General features: G+C 39.6%; 1 protein-coding gene across 1 annotated transcript in view; it reads right to left on the bottom strand.

Annotated features, from left to right (window-relative positions):
• Nucleotides 1-23,095, bottom strand: part of LOC115223929 (RNA helicase aquarius) — a 64,986-nt gene that overhangs the window by 32,111 nt on the left and 9,780 nt on the right. Inside the window, exons 8-22 of the mRNA XM_029794665.2 lie at nucleotides 21,470-21,604; nucleotides 19,911-19,979; nucleotides 18,425-18,602; nucleotides 16,396-16,574; nucleotides 14,873-14,986; nucleotides 14,075-14,178; nucleotides 12,715-12,817; nucleotides 10,748-10,868; nucleotides 8,167-8,259; nucleotides 6,186-6,234; nucleotides 4,863-4,941; nucleotides 3,576-3,675; nucleotides 2,433-2,600; nucleotides 1,421-1,527; nucleotides 141-310 (exon numbers count right to left, since the gene is read on the bottom strand). Of these exons, the coding sequence (XP_029650525.1) occupies nucleotides 141-310; nucleotides 1,421-1,527; nucleotides 2,433-2,600; nucleotides 3,576-3,675; nucleotides 4,863-4,941; nucleotides 6,186-6,234; nucleotides 8,167-8,259; nucleotides 10,748-10,868; nucleotides 12,715-12,817; nucleotides 14,075-14,178; nucleotides 14,873-14,986; nucleotides 16,396-16,574; nucleotides 18,425-18,602; nucleotides 19,911-19,979; nucleotides 21,470-21,604 (1,769 nt within the window). The remainder of the gene's footprint in view (nucleotides 1-140; nucleotides 311-1,420; nucleotides 1,528-2,432; nucleotides 2,601-3,575; nucleotides 3,676-4,862; nucleotides 4,942-6,185; nucleotides 6,235-8,166; nucleotides 8,260-10,747; nucleotides 10,869-12,714; nucleotides 12,818-14,074; nucleotides 14,179-14,872; nucleotides 14,987-16,395; nucleotides 16,575-18,424; nucleotides 18,603-19,910; nucleotides 19,980-21,469; nucleotides 21,605-23,095) is intronic.

The raw sequence follows: 23,095 nt of genomic DNA, 5'->3' as shown, positions 1-23,095 counted from the left end.
TCATGCCTGCCTCATATACCCAATTTTCCTCTCAAATCCCTTACACTCTGCCCTACATGCACACTGACATTACCCATCTTGCAGAGCATGTCCTAGGGTTACATACAAATGGTGATAAAGGTTGGCAGGGGGTCACTTACTTAGAATAGTGAGCAGCATCAGGGCTTCCGTAACCCAGAATCAAGTCATGCAACCAATTCGGTACCACACAGTCTGTGTTCATCAAATCACGAATTGTCTCCAAAACAGCCTTGAAGTTGTTTTCTTTGGGTTTTCTTCTCATGATTACATTGAAGGTTTCGTACACATCCTAACAAGACAAAAATCATAATTATTAGAAGTTATTATTATTGAGTGAGAGAGAAGTACATGCCATCAAAGTGACAGTGGGGTAAGATATACAAAGCCCAGTTTACCCATCATGACCACCCGTCTGATAAGGGTACACCAGGCACATGTATCACAACCAAATGTGTGCAATATAGTGATCTCATATCAAGATAAACAGCCCAGTTAGAATTTTCTTCAGGTTGAGTAACCCATCCTGTTTAAAAGGTCCCTGAAAAAGGGTTGTTTAAGGATGTTGAATGAAACACCCATTTCCAGTTGTCAAGCGCTATGTGTGTGTATATATGTATGTATATATAAATATGTGTGTATGTGTATAAGTATGTATGAGGGGGTGCTGGAAAGTTCCTGGTTTTGAGTAAAAGAAAATAGAGGAGGATCAGTTAATTATGATTTTATCCAACATATTCCCATCTCATATTTGCACTTATTGCAGTGGTCTTTCTGTTTTTCTAAGCCTTGTAAAAGAACTTGGAGGCTTGGGCCTTCAACCAGGCCTTTCGCGATACTTTTAAAGCCAGGAACTTTTCAGCGCCCCCTCATATTTTGAACAAAATCATAATTAACTGATTCTCCTGTATTTTCTTTTACCTAAAGCCAAGAACTTTGCAACACTCCTCGTGTATGTATATATATATATATATATCACTGTGACCGACCAGGCTATCAGATGTTGTTACACATCGCTGGTCACAATGCGCTTCACATTGTTTTAGCCTTCAAACGATGCCACCCCGCTGGCTAAGCGAGCAGGCCAATATATATATATATATATATATATATATATATATATATATATACATACACAAACACACACACACATGTATATACAATAGGCTTTCTCACAGTTTTTCTCTGCCAATCCACTCACATGGCATTGGTCAACCCAAGGCTATAGTAAAAGATACTTGCCCAAGGTGCCATGCAGTGGGATGGGACCCAAAATCACATGGTTCAAAAGCAAGCTTGCTTCTTAGTCACACACCATGCCCGCTATGGCTAATTACATTATGTACATTAGCACTAACTCAATAGGATGTAATATTTTTTTTAATTAAGTAACTTTAATTACCTCGCCCCCTTTCAGAGTTTTTGCCATATCCTGTTGGTATTGATTGGGGTCAAGCCACACACGTAAGGTTCTTGTGTCTCCATGGAGATCGGGTTTGGGTTCAGGACCTAAGAAATCAAACAATAATAATAATAATAATAATAATAATAATATAATATAATAATAATAATAATAATGATGATGATGATAATAATAATGATGATGATGATAATATAATAATAATGATGATATAATAATAATAATAATAATAATATAATAATAATATGATGATGATGATGATAAATAATAATAATGATGATAATAATAATAATAATAATAATAATAATAATAATAATAAATAATGATGATGATGATGATAATAATAATAATAATGATATAATAATAATAATAATAATAATAATAATAATAATGATGATGATGATGATAATAATAATAATAATGATAATAATAATAATATAATATAATAATAATAATAATAAATAATAATGATGATGATGATAATAATAATATAATAATAATATAATAATAATAATAATAATATAATGATGATAATAATAATGATGATGATGATAATAATAATAATAATAATAATAATAATATAATAATGATGATGATTATAATAATAATAATAATGGTGATAATAATAATAAATAATAATAATAATAATAATAATAATAATATAATAATAATAATGATGATGATGAATAATAATAATAATGATGATGATAATAATAATAATAATAATAATAATAATAATAATAATAATAATAATAATGATGATGATGATAATAATAATATAATGGTGATAATAAATAATAATAATAATAATAATAATAATAATAATAATAATAATAATAATAATGATGATGATAATAATAATGATGATGATGATGAATAATAATAATAATGATGATAATAATAATAATAATAATAATAATAATGATGATTTAAAAAAATTTTTGGTGCAAAAACGAAAAAGATTTTGATTGTGTGGTGATAGGTTGTTCCTTACCTTCTTCAATAACTTTCCCATTGTCATCAAGAAGTCCCTCAATTTCACAGCCCCTAACGTAAGTCAGTCCAACCTGCGGACTGAAAGGTTTCTCGGTGTTGTAAGGTGTCCCAATAGGGGATGTTGGTTTCACCGTGATGAGAAAAGCCACGTCATGTTTCCGTAGAGCTGAAAATCAACAACAACAACATAATAATAACGATAATAATAAGTCAAGAAGGAAGGTGAAAAGATAGATGGATACAACACTCTTAAGTACGGAATAGCCTGGCTATGGAAAATGATGAAGGTGTAATAGTGCCAATTATTGTTGGGTCCCTGGGACAGTATCAGAAGGCATCAAGGGGAATATCAAGGAAATTGGAATAGAGTGCCCAGGAGAATTGTTATAAAAGGTGCCAATTTATAGTAGCTTACGTTTCGACTTATTTTAGAACATGGTTGAGTCCATAAAATAGGATTTGACTACACCTCCATTTAGAGCACAGTTTAAGCTATCTTTTCATGGAAGAAGGTTTATGTTCCTATAACCTGTGTTAATTCTGTAACCCTTTAAAATGGAAGATAAGAAAGTTCATTTTCGGCACTTGATGCTTTGGGAACCAGACAAACATTGCTGCAGCTTGGCTGGGATGTGTTACCCCACCCTCCATATTCACCAGATATTGCTCCTTCGGATTTCCACTTATTCAGGTCTCTGCAGAATAGTCTTAATGGTAAAAATTTCAATTCCTTGGATGACGTAAAAAGATACCTTGATGAATTCTTTGCCATGAAACCACCTCAATTCTGGGAAGAGGGTATTTTCAAGTTAAAGGAAAGATGGAGACGCATTGTGCAACAAAATGGTTCATATTTGGTTGATTAAAAATGTAATGGCAAGTATTTATTGACCTTTTTCTTTCCTTTAAAAATCAGCACAAACTTTCCGGACAACCCAATACCTTTTTGGAATCAGGATGACCCCCAGGATTGAAAATCTGCCCCGCATTTGGTTCTTGAACATCCAGCATTGGGATCTTTATTATCATTGCGTTCTTTAGTTTTGGGCCACAGGACCCAGCTTAAAAGTCCACATGGGGTGTGGCTTTTAGACTAGTTTAAATTAAAAGTAATTAAAAGAAAAATTAATTAATCTCGTACCTTCCCATTCAGATTTTATTTCCGGTCTGACACTTAGGTTGACTGTGATGTCGGCACGGACCTGGGATGGATGAGATTCTCCGATGCGAGGTTTGGCAACCTGGGAGGAAGAATTTACAAGACAAGTAAAGAAAAGAGAAAACCAAAGAAAAAAAAATTAAATGAAATAAGAAAAACAAACAAGGGAAATACACAAGAGAGGGACGGGTATGGTTGTGTGGTTTGGGGTTCAATCCCAGGGTACAGCAACTTGGATGTCTTCTACTATAGCCCTGGGCCAACCAATGACTTATGAACGCATTTGGTAGTTGGAAAATGAGAGCAGCCCAACATCATCATCACCATTAATAATGATAGTGATGATGATAATGATAATGGTGATGGTGGTTGTTATGTCGTGGGTTTGAATATCTCATCACCAATAATGTTATGACAACGATGTGCAACGGGGTGGGGTGTAGGAATAGTAGTACCCAAATAAAAATTTGGATATGGTTATCTGGAACGACCTTTCGCAGAGTTAATATGTTCACACAGAGTGTATTCCATACTACGCCAAACGTACAAACGTAGATACGATATTAAACTAATACAGCAATCCAAAACGAATGACCATCCCTGTCAACCACCAACAGTTCACACAGCTTTATTTTATTGAAATGCATCCGTCCACTTTTGGTCACATGGGGGCGGTCTGGATCCTTCCACAACAGTGATGATGATATGTTTCTTTATTAGCCACACAGGGCTGCACACAGACGGGACAGATTACAAAGTAGAGCTTTTCTTTTGGGGGAGGAAAAAAAAAAAACTGGGGTAGGTTTTCTATCAAAAGGGATCATAAAAGGGAAAGAAAAAAAGAAAGAAAAAAATACGATCAATAGGGAACGTGTATCACAGAAATGTCATGATGTAAAGTGTAAAGGGGGAAACAGATAAGGTTTATCCATGGAAAGAAAAGCCTATGAAAAAGACCACGATACCCTCGGTCAATAATGTTACTTGTTACCACATTTGCTTGCAAGTAGGTAACCCTCTGTTTTAAATTTTTTCGGGTTCATAGGATTATGCTCAAGGTGGCTTCGTCATTCATACGTGCCATTCTTGCTACATTCACCCATCTTTTTTTAAAACATTCGCTTGACAAAACTTGCCTCTCTGCTCTCACTTTCCTTTTCAAGTGATACTTGAAGAAGTTGATGAGAGATTGACCAGAGAGGAATAGTGATGAAGATAAAAGGAGTTACAGACAGACAAGAAGTGGGGTAGAAATACTCAGCTACACACCTCAACCACACTGAAGGCCGTTATCGGTTGTGCCATTCGAGCCCATCCACCAAACATTGTTGACTGGTCTTCTGCAAGCCTGAAGAAAACAGTAAGGAAAAAAACAAAACATTAACAAAACAACAACAATAATAATAATAATGATCATAATAATAATAAGTAACATCCATCCATGAATTCATTTATTTATTAATTTTTAAATACATATTTTATCCGTGAATTTGCGCGTGTAATCTGGGAATGCATACAATGCCCTTCTCTGCCCTAGGTGTATGGAAAACACTCGGCGAGAAATGTAAGAAAATTTGAAGAAAGAAGGAAAAAATAATAATAATAATAATATTTGTTCAACATCCTTAAACCAGCCTTATTCAGGGACCTTTTGAGTGGGATGGGCTACTCGACCTGAAGAAAATTCTAACTGGGCCCCACCTGCAAGCAAGATCATGTATCCCAGGCACATGCATCACAACCATATATGCACATGGTAACCTTATATCAAGATAAACAGCACATAACCTTGATTGCAGGTGGAGCCCAGTTAGAATTTTCTTCAGGTCGAGTAGCCCAATATACCCATCATGACTACCCGTCAGATTGGTAGTCATGATGGGTATATTGGGCTTTGTATATTTGTACCTCAGTGTCACTTTGATGGCATGCATTGCTCTCTCACTCAATAATAATAATAATAAACCTTTTTACTAAAGGTGCAAGGGGCCTAAAATTTTGGTGGGGGACTAGTCGATTACATCGACCCCAGTGTTTCACTGGTACTTAATTTATTGATCTGGGAAGGATGAAAGGCAAGATTCAACCTCGGTGGAATTTGAACTCAGAACACAGCAACAGACAAAATGCTGCCAAGCATTTTACCTGGTGTACTAAACGATTTGGCCAGCTCCCTGCTTTAGTAGTAGTAGTAGTAGTAGTAGTAGTAGTAGTAGTGGTAGTAGTAGTAGTAGTAATGGTTTCAAATTTTGGCACAAGGCCAGCAATTTCGGGGGAGAGGTTAAATCGATTACATTGACCCCAGTACACAACTGGTACTAATTTTATTGGCCCTGAAAGGATGAAAGCAAAGTTAACCTCAGTGGAATACCAATCATATAATATAATATAACAATCTTTTCTGCTATAGGCACAAGGCCTGGAATTTGAGGTGAGAGGGGAGTAGTCGATTATATCGACCCCAGTGTTTTACTGGTACCTAATTTATTGACTAAAAGAATAAAAGAACGTGAATGTAAGTTTACACAAAATAGAAGTGTGTTTTCTGTGTGAAAATAAAATGAATTTGATGATTAGAATCAATGTTGTTACCATGGTTTCATGTGAGTCAACGCATCTTCTATGTCTTGTCTGATTTCATCTGGAAAAGAAAAAGGAACAAAGATGCAAATGATGGTTCCAAATCTTGGCAGATGGTCAGCAATTCTAGGGGAAGGGCTACAAGTAGATTACAGCCCCCTCCACTCCACTGACCTCTCAATTATTAGATTTTATTGACCCCTCCAGAAAAATTAAAGGTAAAGTTGAGTTTGGCAGGATATGAACTCAGAATGTAAAGAACCACAGAAAATGCTGCTGAGTATTTTTGTCCAAAGCACTAATGGTTCTGCCAGCTCGCTGCCTTAATCATCATCATCGTTTAATGTCCGGTGTCCATGCTAGCATGAGATGGATAGTTTGACATGGAGCTGGCTAGCAGAGAAATGTCCAGACTCCAAGTGTCTGTTGTGGCATGGTTTCTTATTTCTTTATTGCCCACAAGGGGCTAAACACAGAGGGGACAAACAAGGACAGACAAAGGTATTAAGTCGATTACATTGACCCCAGTGTGTAACTGGTACTTAATTTATCGACCCCAAAAGGATGAAAGGCAAAGTCGACCTCGACGGAATTTGAACTCAGAATGTTAATGGCAGATGAAATGCCGCTAAGCATTTCGCCCGGTATGCTAACGTTTCTTATTTCTTTATTGCCCACAGGGGGCTAAACATAGAGGGGACAAACAAGGACAGACAAAGGTATTAAGTCGATTACATTGACCCCAGTGTGTAACTGGTACTTAATTTATCGACCCCAAAAGGATGAAAGGCAAAGTCGACCTCGACGGAATTTGAACTCAGAATGTTAATGGCAGATGAAATGCCGCTAAGCATTTCCCCTGGCATGCTAATGTTTCTGTCAGCTCGTCGCCTATGTGGCATGGTTTCTACAGGTGGATACCCTTTCGAATGCCAGCCGCTTAGCAGAGTGAACTGGCTGCATTTTACATGCCACCGGCTAGGTGCGTTTACACAGCACAGGTGTGTTTATGCAACACTAGCATGGGTGTGTTAACACAACACTTTAATTAACACAGGTGCTAATTTAAGTGACACTAGCACCTGAAAGAACAAACCTCTACATGTGGAACACAGTGATTTTACTTAGCTTGATGGGTCTTATCAAGTACAGAAAATCGCCACACCTGGTCCCTTGTCATTTCTTCAGGGAGGCCCAGGGTCTGAAGATCCTTCCTCACCACTTCATCCCACGTCTCCCTAACCCTAAGCCTTTCCACAGGTACCCTCCACAATTAGGGCCCTTTTTTTTATGCAGCTGTCCTCATCCATATGCATCACATGACCAAACCAGTGCACCCTTCTCTCTTTGCATACAACATCTGATGCCCTTTATACCCAGTTTTCCCCTTAAATCATTTACACCCAGTCACGTGTGCAACCTAACCCTAACCCATCCGGCGGAGCACGCCTGCTTCTGGCTCAAGACCAGCAACCTTTGAGGGATGAGGAAGTCAATTACATCAATCCCAGTGTTTCAATGGAACTTATTTTATCGACACCAAAAAAAAGGACGAAAGGCAAAGTCGACCTCAGCGGAATTTGAACTTAGAACATAGTGACCGGAAAAATGCAGCTAAGCATTTCGTCCAGCGTGCTAACAATTGTGCCGGCTCACCGCCTTCAACAATGACAACGACAACGATAACAACAACAACAACAATAATAATAATAATAATGATAATCCGTTCTACAGAAGGTACAAGGCCTGAAATTTTGTGGGAGGGGACTGATTGATTACATCAACCCCAGTATTTCACTGGTACTTAATCTATCAAACCTGAAAGGATAAAAGGCAAAGTCCACCTCGGCAGAATTTGAACTCAGAATGTAAAGACAGATGAAATGCCTGGAATGCTAAAGATTCGCCAGCTTGCTTGCTTGATGATGGTGGTGTTGGTGGTGGTGGTGATGATGATGATGATGATGAAAATAATAATGGAAACAAAACTTACAGGTAGATTCCAAGCGGAATAAATTGAAGTTTTTGAGAAGATAATCATGTAGGGTGAGAAACTGAAGGTTCATTTTTGGTAATGCCAGGCATCCTGCAAGAGAGGAAGAGAAGTCAGTGAATACAAGAGAGAGAAAATAGGGAAGGTGATAGGAATTACTGCATTGTTAAGGAACTTATCATGGTCCCAGGGTGTTACATAGCTCCATGGTGCCATGTTGATCTCAGTGTGACGTATCTAGGGTAAGGGTCTCTTACCATAGCCTTGGGATGGTCAATGGAATGTATTGGGTAGGGACTGTAAAAAAAGCACGTTGCATACACATATACATGACAGGATTCTTTTCAGTTTCCGTCTGCCAAATCCATTCACAAGGCTTAGGTTGGCCCGAGGCTATAGCAAAAGATACTTGCCCAAGGTAACCCAATGGATCTCTCCATTTGGTCATTCCAGAAGCAGGAAGGAATCCTAACAGAGGTCTGCAAAACTTGAAGTAGCACAGAAACTGAATCAAACTGTTTTAAATTATACACAATCATGGTCGATGCCAGCCCCCTCTGGTCCTCACAAGGTTTTGGCCGGCCCAAGGCTATAGTAGAAGATACTTGCCCAAGGTACCACGCAGTAGGAATGAACCCGGAACCATGTGGTTGGTAAGCAAGCTACTTACCACACAGCCACACCTGTGCCTATATATATATTTTATAATTATATACTTAATTATAACAAGGGCTTGGCTTGTGCCTCACCACGACTGAAAAATAGATGTCAAAAGACACTATTACCACCATAAATTCTCTGAGAAAAAACACACTACATAATAGGCTAGCAGAAGAAGGAGAACGAATTAAAACTTTGGTTAATCGCGTACATGATTGTGTTTCGGGTTTTAAGTAATAAAAAACATTACCTATTGCCTTCATCAGCGTCGGTATTCCATATATATATGTAAAGTTAATCCAAACATGAAAGCACAAAAAAACACAACAACGCGAGGACGTGGAACAAATATAGTATTATTGGACGCTCAGGAAAGAAGGAGGGTTTAATGTTTCAAGCGGAGCTCTTCGTCATATATATATATATATATATATATATCTCATCATCTTCGTTTAATGTCCGCCTTCCATGTTAGCATGGGTTGGACGAATGATTGAGGTCTGGCGAACCAGATGGCTGCACCAGGCTCCAGTCTTGATCTGGCAGAGTTTCTACAGCTGGATGCCCTTCAGAAACTCTGCCAGATCAAGATTGAAGCCTGGTGCAGCCATTTGGTTCGCCAGACCTCAATCATTCGTCCAACCCATGCTAGCATGGAAAGCGCACGTTAAACAATGATGTCCGCTTACCATGCTATATATATGTATACAATATATATATATATATATATATAAAATATTATTAGAGACAAAACCACTATTTTGCAAAACAAACAAGGAAAGACTTAATCAATACATAAAATTTTAATAAATAGTCAAAAAAACCGCCACTACAATCGTTTCTTGTCTTGATCGACAATCTTCAGGTGAACTTCCAATAATTCAGTGTCAAATTCTATGGCATATATATTCCCCAGCTGGACAGGATGCCAGTCCATCGCAGTGCTACTCATTTTTGCCAGCTGAGTGAACTGGAGCAACGTGAAATGAAGTGTTTTGCTCAAGAACACAATGTGTCGCCCGATCTTTTTTTGACTATTTATTAAAATTTTATGTATTGATTAAGTCTTTCCTTGTTTGTTTTGCAAATAGTGGTTTTGTCTCTAATAATATTTTATATATTATATATATATATTATATATATAAAATATTATTAGAGACAAAACCACTATTTTGCAAAACAAACAAGGAAAGACTTAATCAATACATAAAATTTTAATAAATAGTCAACAAACCGCCACTACAATCGTTTCTTGTCTTGATCGACAATCTTCAGGTGGACTTCCAATAATATAGAGAGAGAGAGAGAGAGAGAGGAGGCAATGACTGAGACCTTTGGGATTATGTTATGCTTGAGAAGAAGATCCATCAAGCTGAGCAAAATTGCAGTTGTGGCAGATATTGGTGTCACATAAATGGCACCTGTGCCAGTGGCACGTAAAAGCATCCATTACACTCTCGGAGTGGTTGGCGTTAGGAAGGGCATCCAGCCATAGAAAACCATGTCAAATCAGGCTGGAGTCTGTCACAGCCTTCCAGCTTACCAGCCCTGGTCAAACCTGTTTCTTTACTACCCATAAGGGGCTAACACAATCAAAGACAGACAAACGGATTAAGCCGATTACATCGACCCCAGTGCGTAACTGGTACTTAATTTATCAACCCCGAAAGGATGAAAGGCAAAGTCGACTTCGGCGGGATTTGAACTCAGAACGTAACAACAGACGAAATACCGCTAAGCATTTCGCCTGCATGCTAACGTTTCTGCCAGCTCGCCGCCTTATCCTTGGTCAAACCGTCCAACCCATGCTAGCATGGACAACAGATGTTAAATGATGATGATGATGATGATGATGAGAGGGAGAGAGAGAGAAGAGGGGGAGAATGAAATAGCCTTTATTTATTTGAGAAAACTTGCTCACCTTCACCAGAGAAATATTCTGTTGGAACTATATTTTCATCCCAAATGATATTTTCTGTCGGATAAAGAGGCATCTCATTGATGGTTTCAAGTTGTGATGGACGCTTCTGATGCTTAGTTATCTGGAATTGAAATAAATGAAGAACGGTGAAATCTCAGGCCTTCTGCCTTTAGCAGAAAGGATTAATACACATAGAATGGCTGTGTGGTAAGTAGCTTGTTAACCAACCACATGGTTCCGGGTTCAGTCCCACTGCGTGGCATCTTGGGCAAGTGTCTTCTGCTATAGCTCCGGGCCGACCAATGCCTTGTGAGTGGATTTGGTAGACGGAAACTGAAAGAAGCCCGTCGCATATATGTATATATATGTATGTATGTGTGTGTGTGTGTCTGTGTTTGTCCCCCTAGCATTGCTTGACAACCGATGCTGGTGTGTTTACGTCCCCGTCACTTTGCGGTTCGGCAAAAGAGACCGATAGAATAAGTACTGGGCTTACAAAAGAATAAGTCCCGGGGTCAATTTGCTCGACTAAAGGTGGTGCTCCAGCATGGCCATAGTCAAATGACTGAAACAAGTAAAAGAGTATATGCTTGTTTCCAAGGCTGTGTAGGTCCTACTCTCAGAACTAGTGACTGATCCGGTTTGTGCTCAACCCAAATATTTGTGGGTCAGTGTCTGCAGTAAAAACTTACAAAGAGAGGAAACCAAGGGGGAAGGTTTCTGTTCTGAATACTCACAACAGAGTGAATGCCAGGAGAGGCACCAAAGGACCAGATAATAGTCTTAAACTGGACAATATGTTAGGTCAAGTCAATAATGACCAGGTGGTTTTAAACTGGACAGTGTATGAGGTCTATCAGCCAAGGATCAGATGATGGTGTTGAACTGGATGTTGTATTAAGACCATTGTCCAAGGACCAGGTGGTGGTATTAAACTGGACAGTGTTGTTAGGACAACCACCCGAATGAAGGGCAGACCAGATGCTTGTGCTAAATAAGGTGATATGTTAGGTCTACCACCCATGTTTGGCCAGCTTAACCCTTTTGTTATGAACCCGGCCAAAACTGGCTCTGGCTCTGTAGTATTAATGTCTTGTTTATAAAAGTTTTGAATTAAAATATTCCACCAAACCTTAGTCACAATTTATGTTCCTAACACCAGCTTAATGATAACTGAGTTATTTTACTAAATTCTTTGTTATATTTAAAATTAATTGAAATAAACACAGAGCATCTCAACAGAAATATGGTAATGAAAGGGTTAATCTTTTTCACTCTGTGGAATTTCCACAGGTCCCGTTAGTATTGATGTTGAAGATACGAAAGGTGAAGATGACCTCAACAGCAATAAAATCATTCTTTCTTCCTTAAATAGCTTCTCTTAACCCTTTTGATACCAACCTGGCTGAAACTAGTTCTGGCTCTGAGTACAAATATCTTGTTTTCATAAGTTTTGAATTAAAATCTTCCACCAAACCTTAATCACAATTTATGTTTCTAACACTAGCTTAATGAGAACTAAGTTATTTTACTAAATTCTTTGTTATATTTAAAATTAATTGAAAGAAACACAGAGCATCTCAAAATAAATACAGTAACGAAAGGGTTAAGGTAATGAATTCCACTCACACCTGGTACCTGGTTATTTCAGTTGAGAAAATTGAATCATGGGAAAAACACAACTTTATCTAAAACATAACAAGGTGTGTGTGTGTGTGTGTGTGTAACAGTATACAAACTGTTGATACTTAAACACAGGACTGGAACAATGGTGTAGAGAAGAAAAGGAAAAAAACATAAGCGAGAAAGAGAAGAATAAAGGTAAAAAAAAAATTGAAAGGATTAAAGAAAAGACAAATATAAATTTTAAAAAAAAGAAATGGTAGAAAAAAAAAGCAAAAAAAAAGAGCAAAGAGTCAAATGGAAATTGTGGAGGAGTTGTTAATTTGAGAAATTCCTTTACTTACCAATAGTTCCAGTAAGAATTCTGATGGCATGTCTGTCTCTTCGGTTTGAGGAAATGGCAATAAATTGAGATGGGCACAGATCTTGTGTAAAGACAATTTACAGCTGAAGAACAGAAAGAGAGAAAAGTGTGTCTGAAATATAACCATTCCTTGAAAACCAAAATTAGATTTTAGTAAAAAGAAGGAAAAAGAGAGAGAGAGAGAAGGAGGGAAATAAAACAACAAGTATTTTCATGTATTACAACAGACTTTTAATAGAATCTTAATTATCAGTATTTTGTCTCCTTTCCCTGAAATTTGGCATTGCTACTCATAAATAAAAGCCATTGTAAAACACCCTGGGGATATGGCGTAGTGGTTAAGAGCACGAGCTTCTAACCCCAAGATTCCGAGTTCAATTCCAGGCAATGACCTGGACAACGATGACGGCAGTGGCGATGACAACGAAAAATACCTTAACCCTTTCGTTACCAATATCTTGTTTTCAAAAGTTCTGAATTAAAATCTTCCACCAAACCTTAGCCACAATTTATGTTCCTAACACCAGCTTAATGATGACTAAGTTATTTTATTAAATTCTTTGTTATATTTAAAATAATTGAAAGAAACACAGAGCATCTCATAATAAATACAGTAATGAAAGGGTTAACAATGAGAACCCAGGATCGAAATTTCCCCAAGACACCTGATGAAGGCTGGAGGGTATACCAGCCGAAATGTTGTGTTAACAACAAACAAGATGAGGACAAATATCTGTCAAATGTAAATAATGTACAGAATTCTTCATCTCTTAAATATAGAACTGTATTATCTAATGGGTACGGAGCTGACATTAGACTTCAATGGAGACATATAGACAAACTCCACCAAAAACTAGCTCGTCTTTCAAACCATCTAACTTTTCTGTGTAGATGTAGAGACTCAGTGGTTAAGAGTGTAGGCTACTAAAACCAAGACTCCGAGTTCGATTCCAGGCAGTGGCCTTAATAATAATAACAACAACAACATCGAAAAATACCTTAGGAATGAGAACCCAGATTCAAAATTTCCCCAGGACCCCTGATGAAGGCTGGAGGGTATATCAGCCGAAACGTTGTGTTAACAACAAACAAGATGAGAACAAATATCCGTAAAATGTAAATAATGTACAGAATTCCTCATCTCTTAAATGTAGAACTGTATTATAAATGCAAGACCTGAAATTTGGTGAGAAGGGGTTAGTTGATTACATTGACCCCAAGTGGTCAACTGATATTTATTTTATCACCCCCAAAAGGATGAAAAAGATAGTTGAGCTCAGTGGAATTATAAAAAGAATTAATGATGATGATGATGATGATAAACATGAAACGTTTCTTACTCTATTGCAGAGAAATGCTTCATCAGAGCTTGTCGGGTGTCGATGCTGGCCACGTTTGCAATGGCAAAATCTTGTAAATCCTCAAACTGATGGAAAAGAACTTTCTAGAAAAAAAGAAAAAAAGAAAAAGAAATGAGACACAAAAAGTAAGAGAAGAATTATAAATCATACCATTAATTAATTACGGAGATGTACTCGCATAGCATTAATTAATTAGAAACAAAGAACAACAAATATCTAAAGAAATCAGAGTTGAAAGGAAGAAAAGAAAGAGAAAAGGAAAAAAAAGGGGGAAAAAAATGAAACCAGCAGCATTTTTAGGGTACGAGATGTTTTGGTATTGCTTGGTTGGCATCAAGGGTCTGATGCTGACTTAAATGACATCAGACGTTTTAATGTTTCAGTAAAAAGCTTGCAAGGTTTAGGGTTCAGTCCCACTGCATGGCACCTTGGGCAAGTGTCTTCTACTACTCTGCCCAGTTACTGAAATCACGATCTTGCGAACGTGAATGCAAAGACCTAACCAAGTAGGCCGCTACTCACCTTGACTAAACTATCGTTTATACACATTAAACGTCTGTACCACTGCAGTTGTCTCCCCTGCACACTACACCTCCTTCTTATACTTTGTGCCTCGTTACTTAGCGGTTCAGCAAAAGAGACTGATAGAATAAGTACTAGGCTTACAAAAGAATAAGTCCCGGGGCCGAGTTGCTTGATTTAAGGCGGTGCTCCAGCATGGCCGCAGTCAAATGACTGAAACAAGTAAAAGAGTAAAAGAGTGGAAACTGTTACTACCTGAAGGGCTGTGATCTTGTTGTAGTGAATGTCAATCCGATCATGGATTGTTAAGGCTTCTCCATTCTGGTCATTGATCTCAAACTCTACGTACATTTCCAGCATGTCCAGCAACTGTAAGAATAAGAAAGAAGAGTATCTGAAGAACCTGTTGCCAGTGAGAGCAGAGAAGAATCGATCGTGGTCAGAGTGAGTCAAGATAGAAGGATTGTAGGACCTGTGGGGAGCTGAGAATTGGGGTAAGACGAAATAAAAAAAAAAGAAAATAAGAAGGACCTTTTGCTAGAGGGAGTCAGGGATAGAAGTTTTGTAAAAGCACCATCCGATCGTGGCCGTTTGCGGGCCTCGTCTGGCACCTGTGCAGGTGGCACATAAAAAGCACCCACTACACTCATGGAGCGGTTGGCATTAGGAAGGGCATCCAGCTGTAGAAACACTGCCAGATCAGACTGGGCCTGGCACAGCCTACTGGCTTCCCAGACCCCAGTTGAACCGTCCAACCCATGCTAGCATGGAAAACGGACGTTAAACGATGATGATAATGATGAGACCAAAGTTTAATGACTGAAATTAGTAAAAGAATAAAAGGTATGCTTTTGTTCAATGCACCAGTTTGTTGGTTTTCCTCAGGAAAAAAATAAAATAAAAGTATGATGGATGAATTCCTTGAAAACAATAGCCGGGAGGCAATATGCTTTCCATTTGAAACAGGTGTATGACAATTTGTTGGAACCAGGGCTCACTCAATATTCAGGAGTCTTGGACTAGCTGGGAAGGAGAGATGTTACCAGAAAATTAACAGAAGCTGCTGAGAAAGCAAGCCATTACATCTGGCTCAAGTGAGAGGGCAAGTGGTGCAATAAGAATGAGCATTGAGGATGGTGGAAACATCTGGCCCAGAGTCACCAAATTTGATTTGAATAAAGCTTGTGCTATTCTGCACAAGTTTTGTTACCCACATCAGGAGGTAACCATGGGACAACACTGGTATTGCACATAGAGGAAGGGGCTGAAACACCTACAGAGCTCCTTCATCACCTGATGAGATAGCAACTACTATATTTGGAGGCAGGATGCATTCCCACCCTCAGTGCACAAGGGTTTGCCCTAGATTTTAGGTAGACCCTATGAGGGGTAGGAGGAGCTATTTAGTTCTGATATTAGCAGTTGGTGGTGATTGAGATAGATGGGGGCTCAGAGAAATCTGAGAGAGTCACATAGATCTAGTACCAAATTTTCTTTTTTTTTTTTCAGCCACTGGATCACGGCCATGTCGGAGCATTGTAACCTGAAGGGCATAGTTGATCATATCGTCTGTCCCCACCCCAACAACCTATTTTAAGTCTGGTACTCAGCAATCTCTACTTGTTGCCCTGTTAAGTTAGGGGATATAAACATAGACAAGGTTTGAAAAAAAAGGGTTTGACATATAAACACACGTACACATACATACATATTCACACACACACACCAATTTTTACTTACAACCCATTGGTCAACCAAAGAAAGAAAAATTAATTTACCTGTCCAAAGAGCTTTCCTTCTGGCTTCTTGATCAGGTTGGACAGCTTACTGACCACCAGGAAGTGAGTGTTATCAATGAGGGCATTAAAGAAACGTCGGGTTGGAAGCTGGGCCTCCAGGTCAATCATTAGTTCCAGGAAGCGTTCGCAGTAGTGAATGGAATCTCGAGACACTGCACCTGAAGGAGATTAAGGGTGGAATGAACGGAGGTGGAGAAAGGGGTAGATGAGACTGGACAAGGGGTAGATTGATCTGGACAAAAGGGGTAGACTGGACTGAAAGAAGGGATGGATTGAACTACAGAAAGGGGTAGATTGATCTGGACAAAGGGGTAGACTGGACTGGAGAAAGGAGTAGATTGGAGTGGACAAAGGAGTAGATTGGACTGGACAAAGGGGTAGATTGGCCTGGATAAAGGGGGTAGACTAGACTGAAGGAAAGGATAGATTGAACTGGATAAAGGGTCTAGATTGGACTACAGAAAGGGGTAGATTGATCTGGACAAAGGGATAGAGTGGACAAAGCGGTAGATTTGACTGGATAAAGGGGGTAGATTTGACTGGAGAAAGGGGTAGATTGGACTGGACAAAGGGACAGATTTGACTGGTAGATCATTGGAGTGGACAGACATATGGGTGGGGAAGAGGTAGATGGATAGAAAATTCAGTAGAATAGATTAAATACAAGAAGAATAGAGTAAGTAGAGATAGATAGGGGTGGAAATGGAAGAGAAAGACAAAGACTAGGGTGGAGAGAGATGTAACTGATTGAAGAGTGGTAGAAGGGAGAGGAATGGGAAGGAAGATATGGAGAGAGGCAGAGAGAAGTAAGAGTGGAGAGAGGAGAAAGAGTAACCAGAGAAAGAAAGAGAAGCAAAGATAAGGGAGTGGACAGAGGGAAGGAGAGAGACGTGAAGGATGAAATGTGAGGGGGAAAGAAGAGAGAGAAGTGAAAATGTAAGCAGAGATGTGTGGGAGCGGAGAGCGAGAGAGAGAGAGAGAGAAATGTGGAGGAGTGACCAGAGAGAGGAAGAGAGAGAGAAAGAAAGAAAAGCGAGGAAGAGAAAGAGAGAGTAACCAGAGAAAGAAAGAGAAGCAGAGATGTGAGGAGTGGACTGAGGAGAGAGAGAGAGGGAGGGAGAGATGTGAGAGAGTGAACACAGCGAGAGAAAGTCAAAGATACAAGAGAATGGACAAAGAGAGTGGAGAGAGAGAGAGATAAATGTGAGGGATGGACAAAGAGGGGAGGGGCACAGAGTAGAAAGTGAACAGGAACAAGGAACTGCATAAAACTGTACAAGAGGGTAATGTGGTCAGTGAGTGGACAGACAAAGGACAGAACCATCTAGAGACACAGTTACATAACTGGGCAGATGTTAGTCAAGGCCATGTAGGGGGGACATGGAGTTATGTACAGGATGGTGTTCATGTAAAGAGTTCAGGCCATTTCTGGTCAAGAGAGACTTTGAACCGAGCGGTCGTCGGCATCTTCACTATCTCGTCCGGCAGCTTATTCCACGGATCCGCAACCCGGACGGAGAAAGCCCCTCTCCTTCAATTGAGATGAAATCGTCGCAGATAGAGCTTTTCGGAGTGACCCCGCAGCCGACGCTCTGGAGCAGGAGTGAAGAACAGCTCTTTCGAGAGGTTACACTTTCCGCTTATGATGTTGTGAGCAAGAATGAGATCACCACGGCGTCATCATTTTTCTAGAGAATAAAGGTCGAGCGTCTTCAGCCTTTGCAGAGACAATAATTTAACCACCTCTGTTGAGCCTGGGCTGTTTCTAGAAGCAAGTGCTTGGCTTCAAGTACACTTACCTCCACTCCACTCATGGATACATGACAAAGGAAAGACAAATCCATTCATTTATAGCAAATAGAGCTTTTCGGAATGACCCCACAGCCGACGCTCTGGAGCAGGAGTGAAGATCAGTTCTGAAGCTTCTATTAGACAAGTTTTTAAACACGGAATGGCAATGGTGGGGCCCACCAGAATAAAATGTAACACAAAGGAACTCAAGACGCACCTGTTTCAGGAATTTGTTCCAAAACACTGAAATATCTTTTGATAAGGTTAAACAAAAAGCTGCACTCGAATTCGGATTTCTTTTTCTCTGCTTCGTCCAGTTTGTTCTGACTTTTGCGAAGTAGATTGAAGAATTTCTTGTATTTGGGGAAAACGCTGAACAGTTCTTCACGCCGTCCCTGTTGGTATCAAAGAAAATGAATAAAGTTTTACAGAATTGTGAAGGAAACGAGTGGAGGGGCAGACCCAGGAAGACAAGGGACGAAGTGGTGAGAAACAACCTTCAAACTCTGGGCCTTGCAGAGGAGATGACAAAGAACTGAGACTTCTGACAGTTTGCTGTGCTTGAGAAGAAACACCAGGTCATCTATACATGCAGGCAGGTCCTCTACATTCCTTTCTCAGCTGAGAGGCCCCAGTTTTTTTTGGGTTTTTTTGCAATCTCATGGGTGCTGGTGCCATGTAATAGCACCCATGCCAGGGTCACGTAAAAACAGCCATGCAGAGCCACGTAAAAGCACCTGTGCTGGTGCCACATAAAAGCGTCCATGCTGGTGCGTAGGCCACCGAAGGAGACAATGTGATGACTAAGTTAACAAACGACAGTATATAAGATCTAGGTCACCAAAGGTGACACACCGTGGCATCTGGGTCATTAAGGGACACACTGCAAGCATGGAAAAGTGGATGTTAAAACAATAATGATGCTGATGTCAAAATAAAGACAAATATCATACAGCTATGTCATAAGAGCAATATCAGAATTTATATCCTAATAAAGACCAATGGTTTACACTAAAGTTATGGAAGGATAAATAACGTACAATTATGTCATAGTAAAGATAAATACCATAAAAGTGTCATAGTAAAGACCACTATCCATGTATTGAACCTGTCATAGTTAAGACTAATGACATAAAAGTGTGTCATAGTAGCCCTTAAGTGTATAACCCAGTCGTATCTGGCTCAAATATTCCACCTGATTTATGTTTAAACGAACTTAGTGGTTAAGGTACTGGACTCGTGATCATAAGATTATGGTTTCGATTCCTGGACAGGGCGACACATTGTGTTCTTGAGCAAAACACTTCATTTCACGTTGCCCCAGTCCACATGGCTGGCAAAAATGAGTGACCCTGTAATAGACTGGTCTCTTGTCCAAGAAGGAATATATATATGCCAGAGAAACAGGCCCTATGCTCTTTATGGAGTATTGCGGACTAACCACATCATAGCAAAGACCAATGTCATAACCTTATGTCATAGTAAAGACCAATGTCATAACCTTATGTCATAGCAAAGACCAACGTCATAACCTTATGTCATAGCAAAAACCAATGTCATAACCTTATGTCATAGCAAAAACCAATGTCATAATCTTGTGTCATAGTAAAGACTAATATGATACAACAGCGTTACAGTAGTACACGAAATCGATATTACGGGGGGGGGGGGGGTCAAAAGAGGAAAATGATTTTGGTACTTACAGGAAGAAGGTTTATCCAGATACTTAAGGACACCAATTGCTGAACCTGTTCACGGATCAAATCCACCTCCTGTCAATTAAAATATTGATTTAGTTTAAAATGGGTTGGGTCTTTCTTTAATTAAAATTACCTAAATTACAATTTGAGTCAATTTATTTTTTTTTTTATAAATTGCTCAAAAACTGAAAATTGAGAAAATATTATCATAGGTATGGTTGTGTGGTAAGAAGCTTGCTTCCCAATTACATGGTTCCGGGTTCAGTTCCACTGCGTGGCACCTTGGGCAAGTGTCTTCTACTATAGCCTCGGGCCGACCAAAGCCTTATGAGTGGATTTGGTAGACGGAAACTGAAAGAAGCCCATCGTATATATGTATATATATATATGTATGAGTGTGTATATGTTTGTGTGTCTGTTTGTCCTCCCAACATTGCTTGACAACCGATGCTGGTGTGTTTACGTCCCGGTAACTTAGCAGTTTGGCAAAAGAGACCGATAGAATAAGTACTAGGCATATGAAGAATAAGTCCCGGGGTCGATTTCTTCGACTAAAAGGCGGTGCTCCAGCATGGCCACAGTCAAATGACTGAAACGAGTAAAAGAGTATAGGTATGTCTGTGTGGTAGGAAGCTTGCTTCCCAACTACATGGTCCAGGGTTCAGTTCCACTGTGTGGCACCTTGGGCAGGTATCTTCTGCTGTAGCTTTGGGTCAACCAAAGATTTGTGAATGGACATGGTAGGCGGAAACTGAAAGAAGCCTGTCATCTTTGGGTGCATGTGTGTGTCTTTCTGTTTGTTTGTTCCCCTACTCCATCACTGCTTGACAACCGGTGTCGGTGTGTTTACATCCCTGTAACTTAGCAATTCAGCAACAGAGACCGATAGAATAAGTCCTGTTTGACTTAAAATAACGTTCAAGGCAGTGCTCCAGCATGGCTGCAGTCAAATGACTGAAACAAGTAAAAATAATATAAAAAAAAAGAACTGAATAAATCCATTTGTGTTCTATAAAAGTTGATCACAATAAGCAGTGTTGTGATTGTTATTCTTCCTGTCAACAAGTCATCTATTTGCTTCACACCTTTGAAGACAAGAGTGAGTGACAGGAAGAGCATCACCATCATCATTATTGTTTAGCATCCGCTTTCCATGCTAGCATAGGTTGGACGGTTCAACTGGGGTCTGGGAAGCCAGAAGGCTGCACCAGGCCCAGTCTGATCTGGCAATGTTTCTACAGCTGGACGCCCTTCCTAATGCTAACCACTCCGTGAGTGTAGTGGGTGCTTTTTACGTGCCACCGGCACGGAGGCCAGTCGGGGCGGCGCTGGCAACGGCCACGTTCGGCTGGTTCTCTTATGTGCCACCGGCACTGGTATCACAGCTACAATTTCCATTGATGTTGATCGATTTCGATTTTGATTGATCTGGCTGTAAAACCATGCTGTAATGATATATTCATCTAACTCATGCCGGCATGGAAAAACGAACGTAAGACAAATAAATGGACAAGAACAATGATGATGATGATGATAATGGCAGCTCCAAAGGAATCACTTACCAAACTGTTGAAACAATGGATGAGGAACACTAAGAGCATGGATTGTTCTCGTAGGGAAAAGTTGGTCGCATTTAGGCTGGCTTTTAGAACTTCTTGGAAGAAACCCGCAAAGTTTTCTGATTTTGATTGAAAAGCCTGAAATGTAGAAACATGAGGTGAGAAATAAACATATTAATGGGTTGAAGTGGAGGTACATGGCCCAGTGGTTAGAGTAGCGGACTCGCAGTCGAGGGATCGCGGGTTCGAATCTCAGACCGGGTGGTGTGTGTGTTTATGAGTGAAACACCTAAGCTCCACATGGCTTCGGCAGAAGGTAATGGCGAAACTTCTGCTGACTCTTTCGCCACAACTTTCTCTCACTCTTCCCTCCTGCATCTAGCAGCTCACCTGCGATGGACTGGTGTCCCGTCCAGGTGGGGAAACCTATACGCCAAGGAAACTGGGAAAACCGGCCCTTATGAGCCAGGCATGGCTCAAGAAGGAACAAACAACAAAACAATGGGTTGAAAGACTAAGTACTGAGGTGAACAAAAACAGTGAACAAATACTGGGCAGGTAGGAGTGGGGTGAACAGTAAACGGACACTGGGGCTGAGGATAGTGAACAACTTCCATTAATGGACAGAAAGTATGAACAAATACCAAGAAAGGAGGACATGGAGAGCAGTGAACAGATATGATGACCTGAATAAGGTCTTCACTTCTTAGATACAGTTCCTAATTTAAAGGCAGAAAGGTATTTACTGAGGGGACATTTGGCTGAGTTCCTCACTCTCTAAATATAACTGTCTTCAAGATGATAAACTGTTGATTGAGGAATATACATTCACAACCATCATCATTTAATTCATATCAACCCACTGTCCTCGTTTGAGGGCAGTTGTAGTTGGTTTATAGTGTGGCGAGCTGGCAGAATTGTTAGCACGCCAGGCGAAATGCTTAGCAGTATTTCGTCTGCCGCTACGTTCTGAGTTCAATTTCTGCCGAGGTCAACTTTGCCTTTCATCCTTTCGGGGGTCGATTAAATAAGTACCAGTTACGCACTGGGGTCGATATAATCGACTTAAACCGTTTGTCTGTCCTCTCTGTGTTTGGCCCCTTGTGAGTAGTAAAGAAATAGGTATTTCGTCTGCCGTTACGTTCTGAGTTCAAATTCGGCCGAGGTTGACTTTGCCTTTCATCCTTTCAGGGTCGATTAAATAAGTACCAGTTATGTACTGGATTCGATGTAATCTTCTTAATACCTTTGTCTATCCTTGTTTGTCCCCTCTATGTTTAGCCCCCCTGTGGGCAATAAAGAAATATATTTACTGCAACAAGGGTTAACTGGACACAAAATAGTGCTTGTATTTATTTAACCATTGTATTTGGTTTATTTATTGCAATAAAGGTTAACTGGATGCTTCTGTATGTTTGCTATCCCTATTTATATAACTATCTTCAAAATTTCGACAGGGTTAACCTAGGATTTATTAGTGCTTGTTTTCCATGCTGGTATGGGTCGGACAGTTTCACAGGAGCAGGCAAAGCCAGGAGCTGCACTAATTGTCTGTTGTGGCATGGCTTCTACAGCTGGATGTCCTTCCTAACACCAACCACTTTACAGAATGTACTGGGCGCTTTTTAC

This window comes from Octopus sinensis, linkage group LG24 (assembly GCF_006345805.1).
Source record: "Octopus sinensis linkage group LG24, ASM634580v1, whole genome shotgun sequence".
In the NCBI taxonomy this organism is placed as follows: Eukaryota; Metazoa; Mollusca; class Cephalopoda; order Octopoda; family Octopodidae; genus Octopus; species Octopus sinensis.
This window is presented reverse-complemented; position numbering and strand designations above follow the sequence as displayed.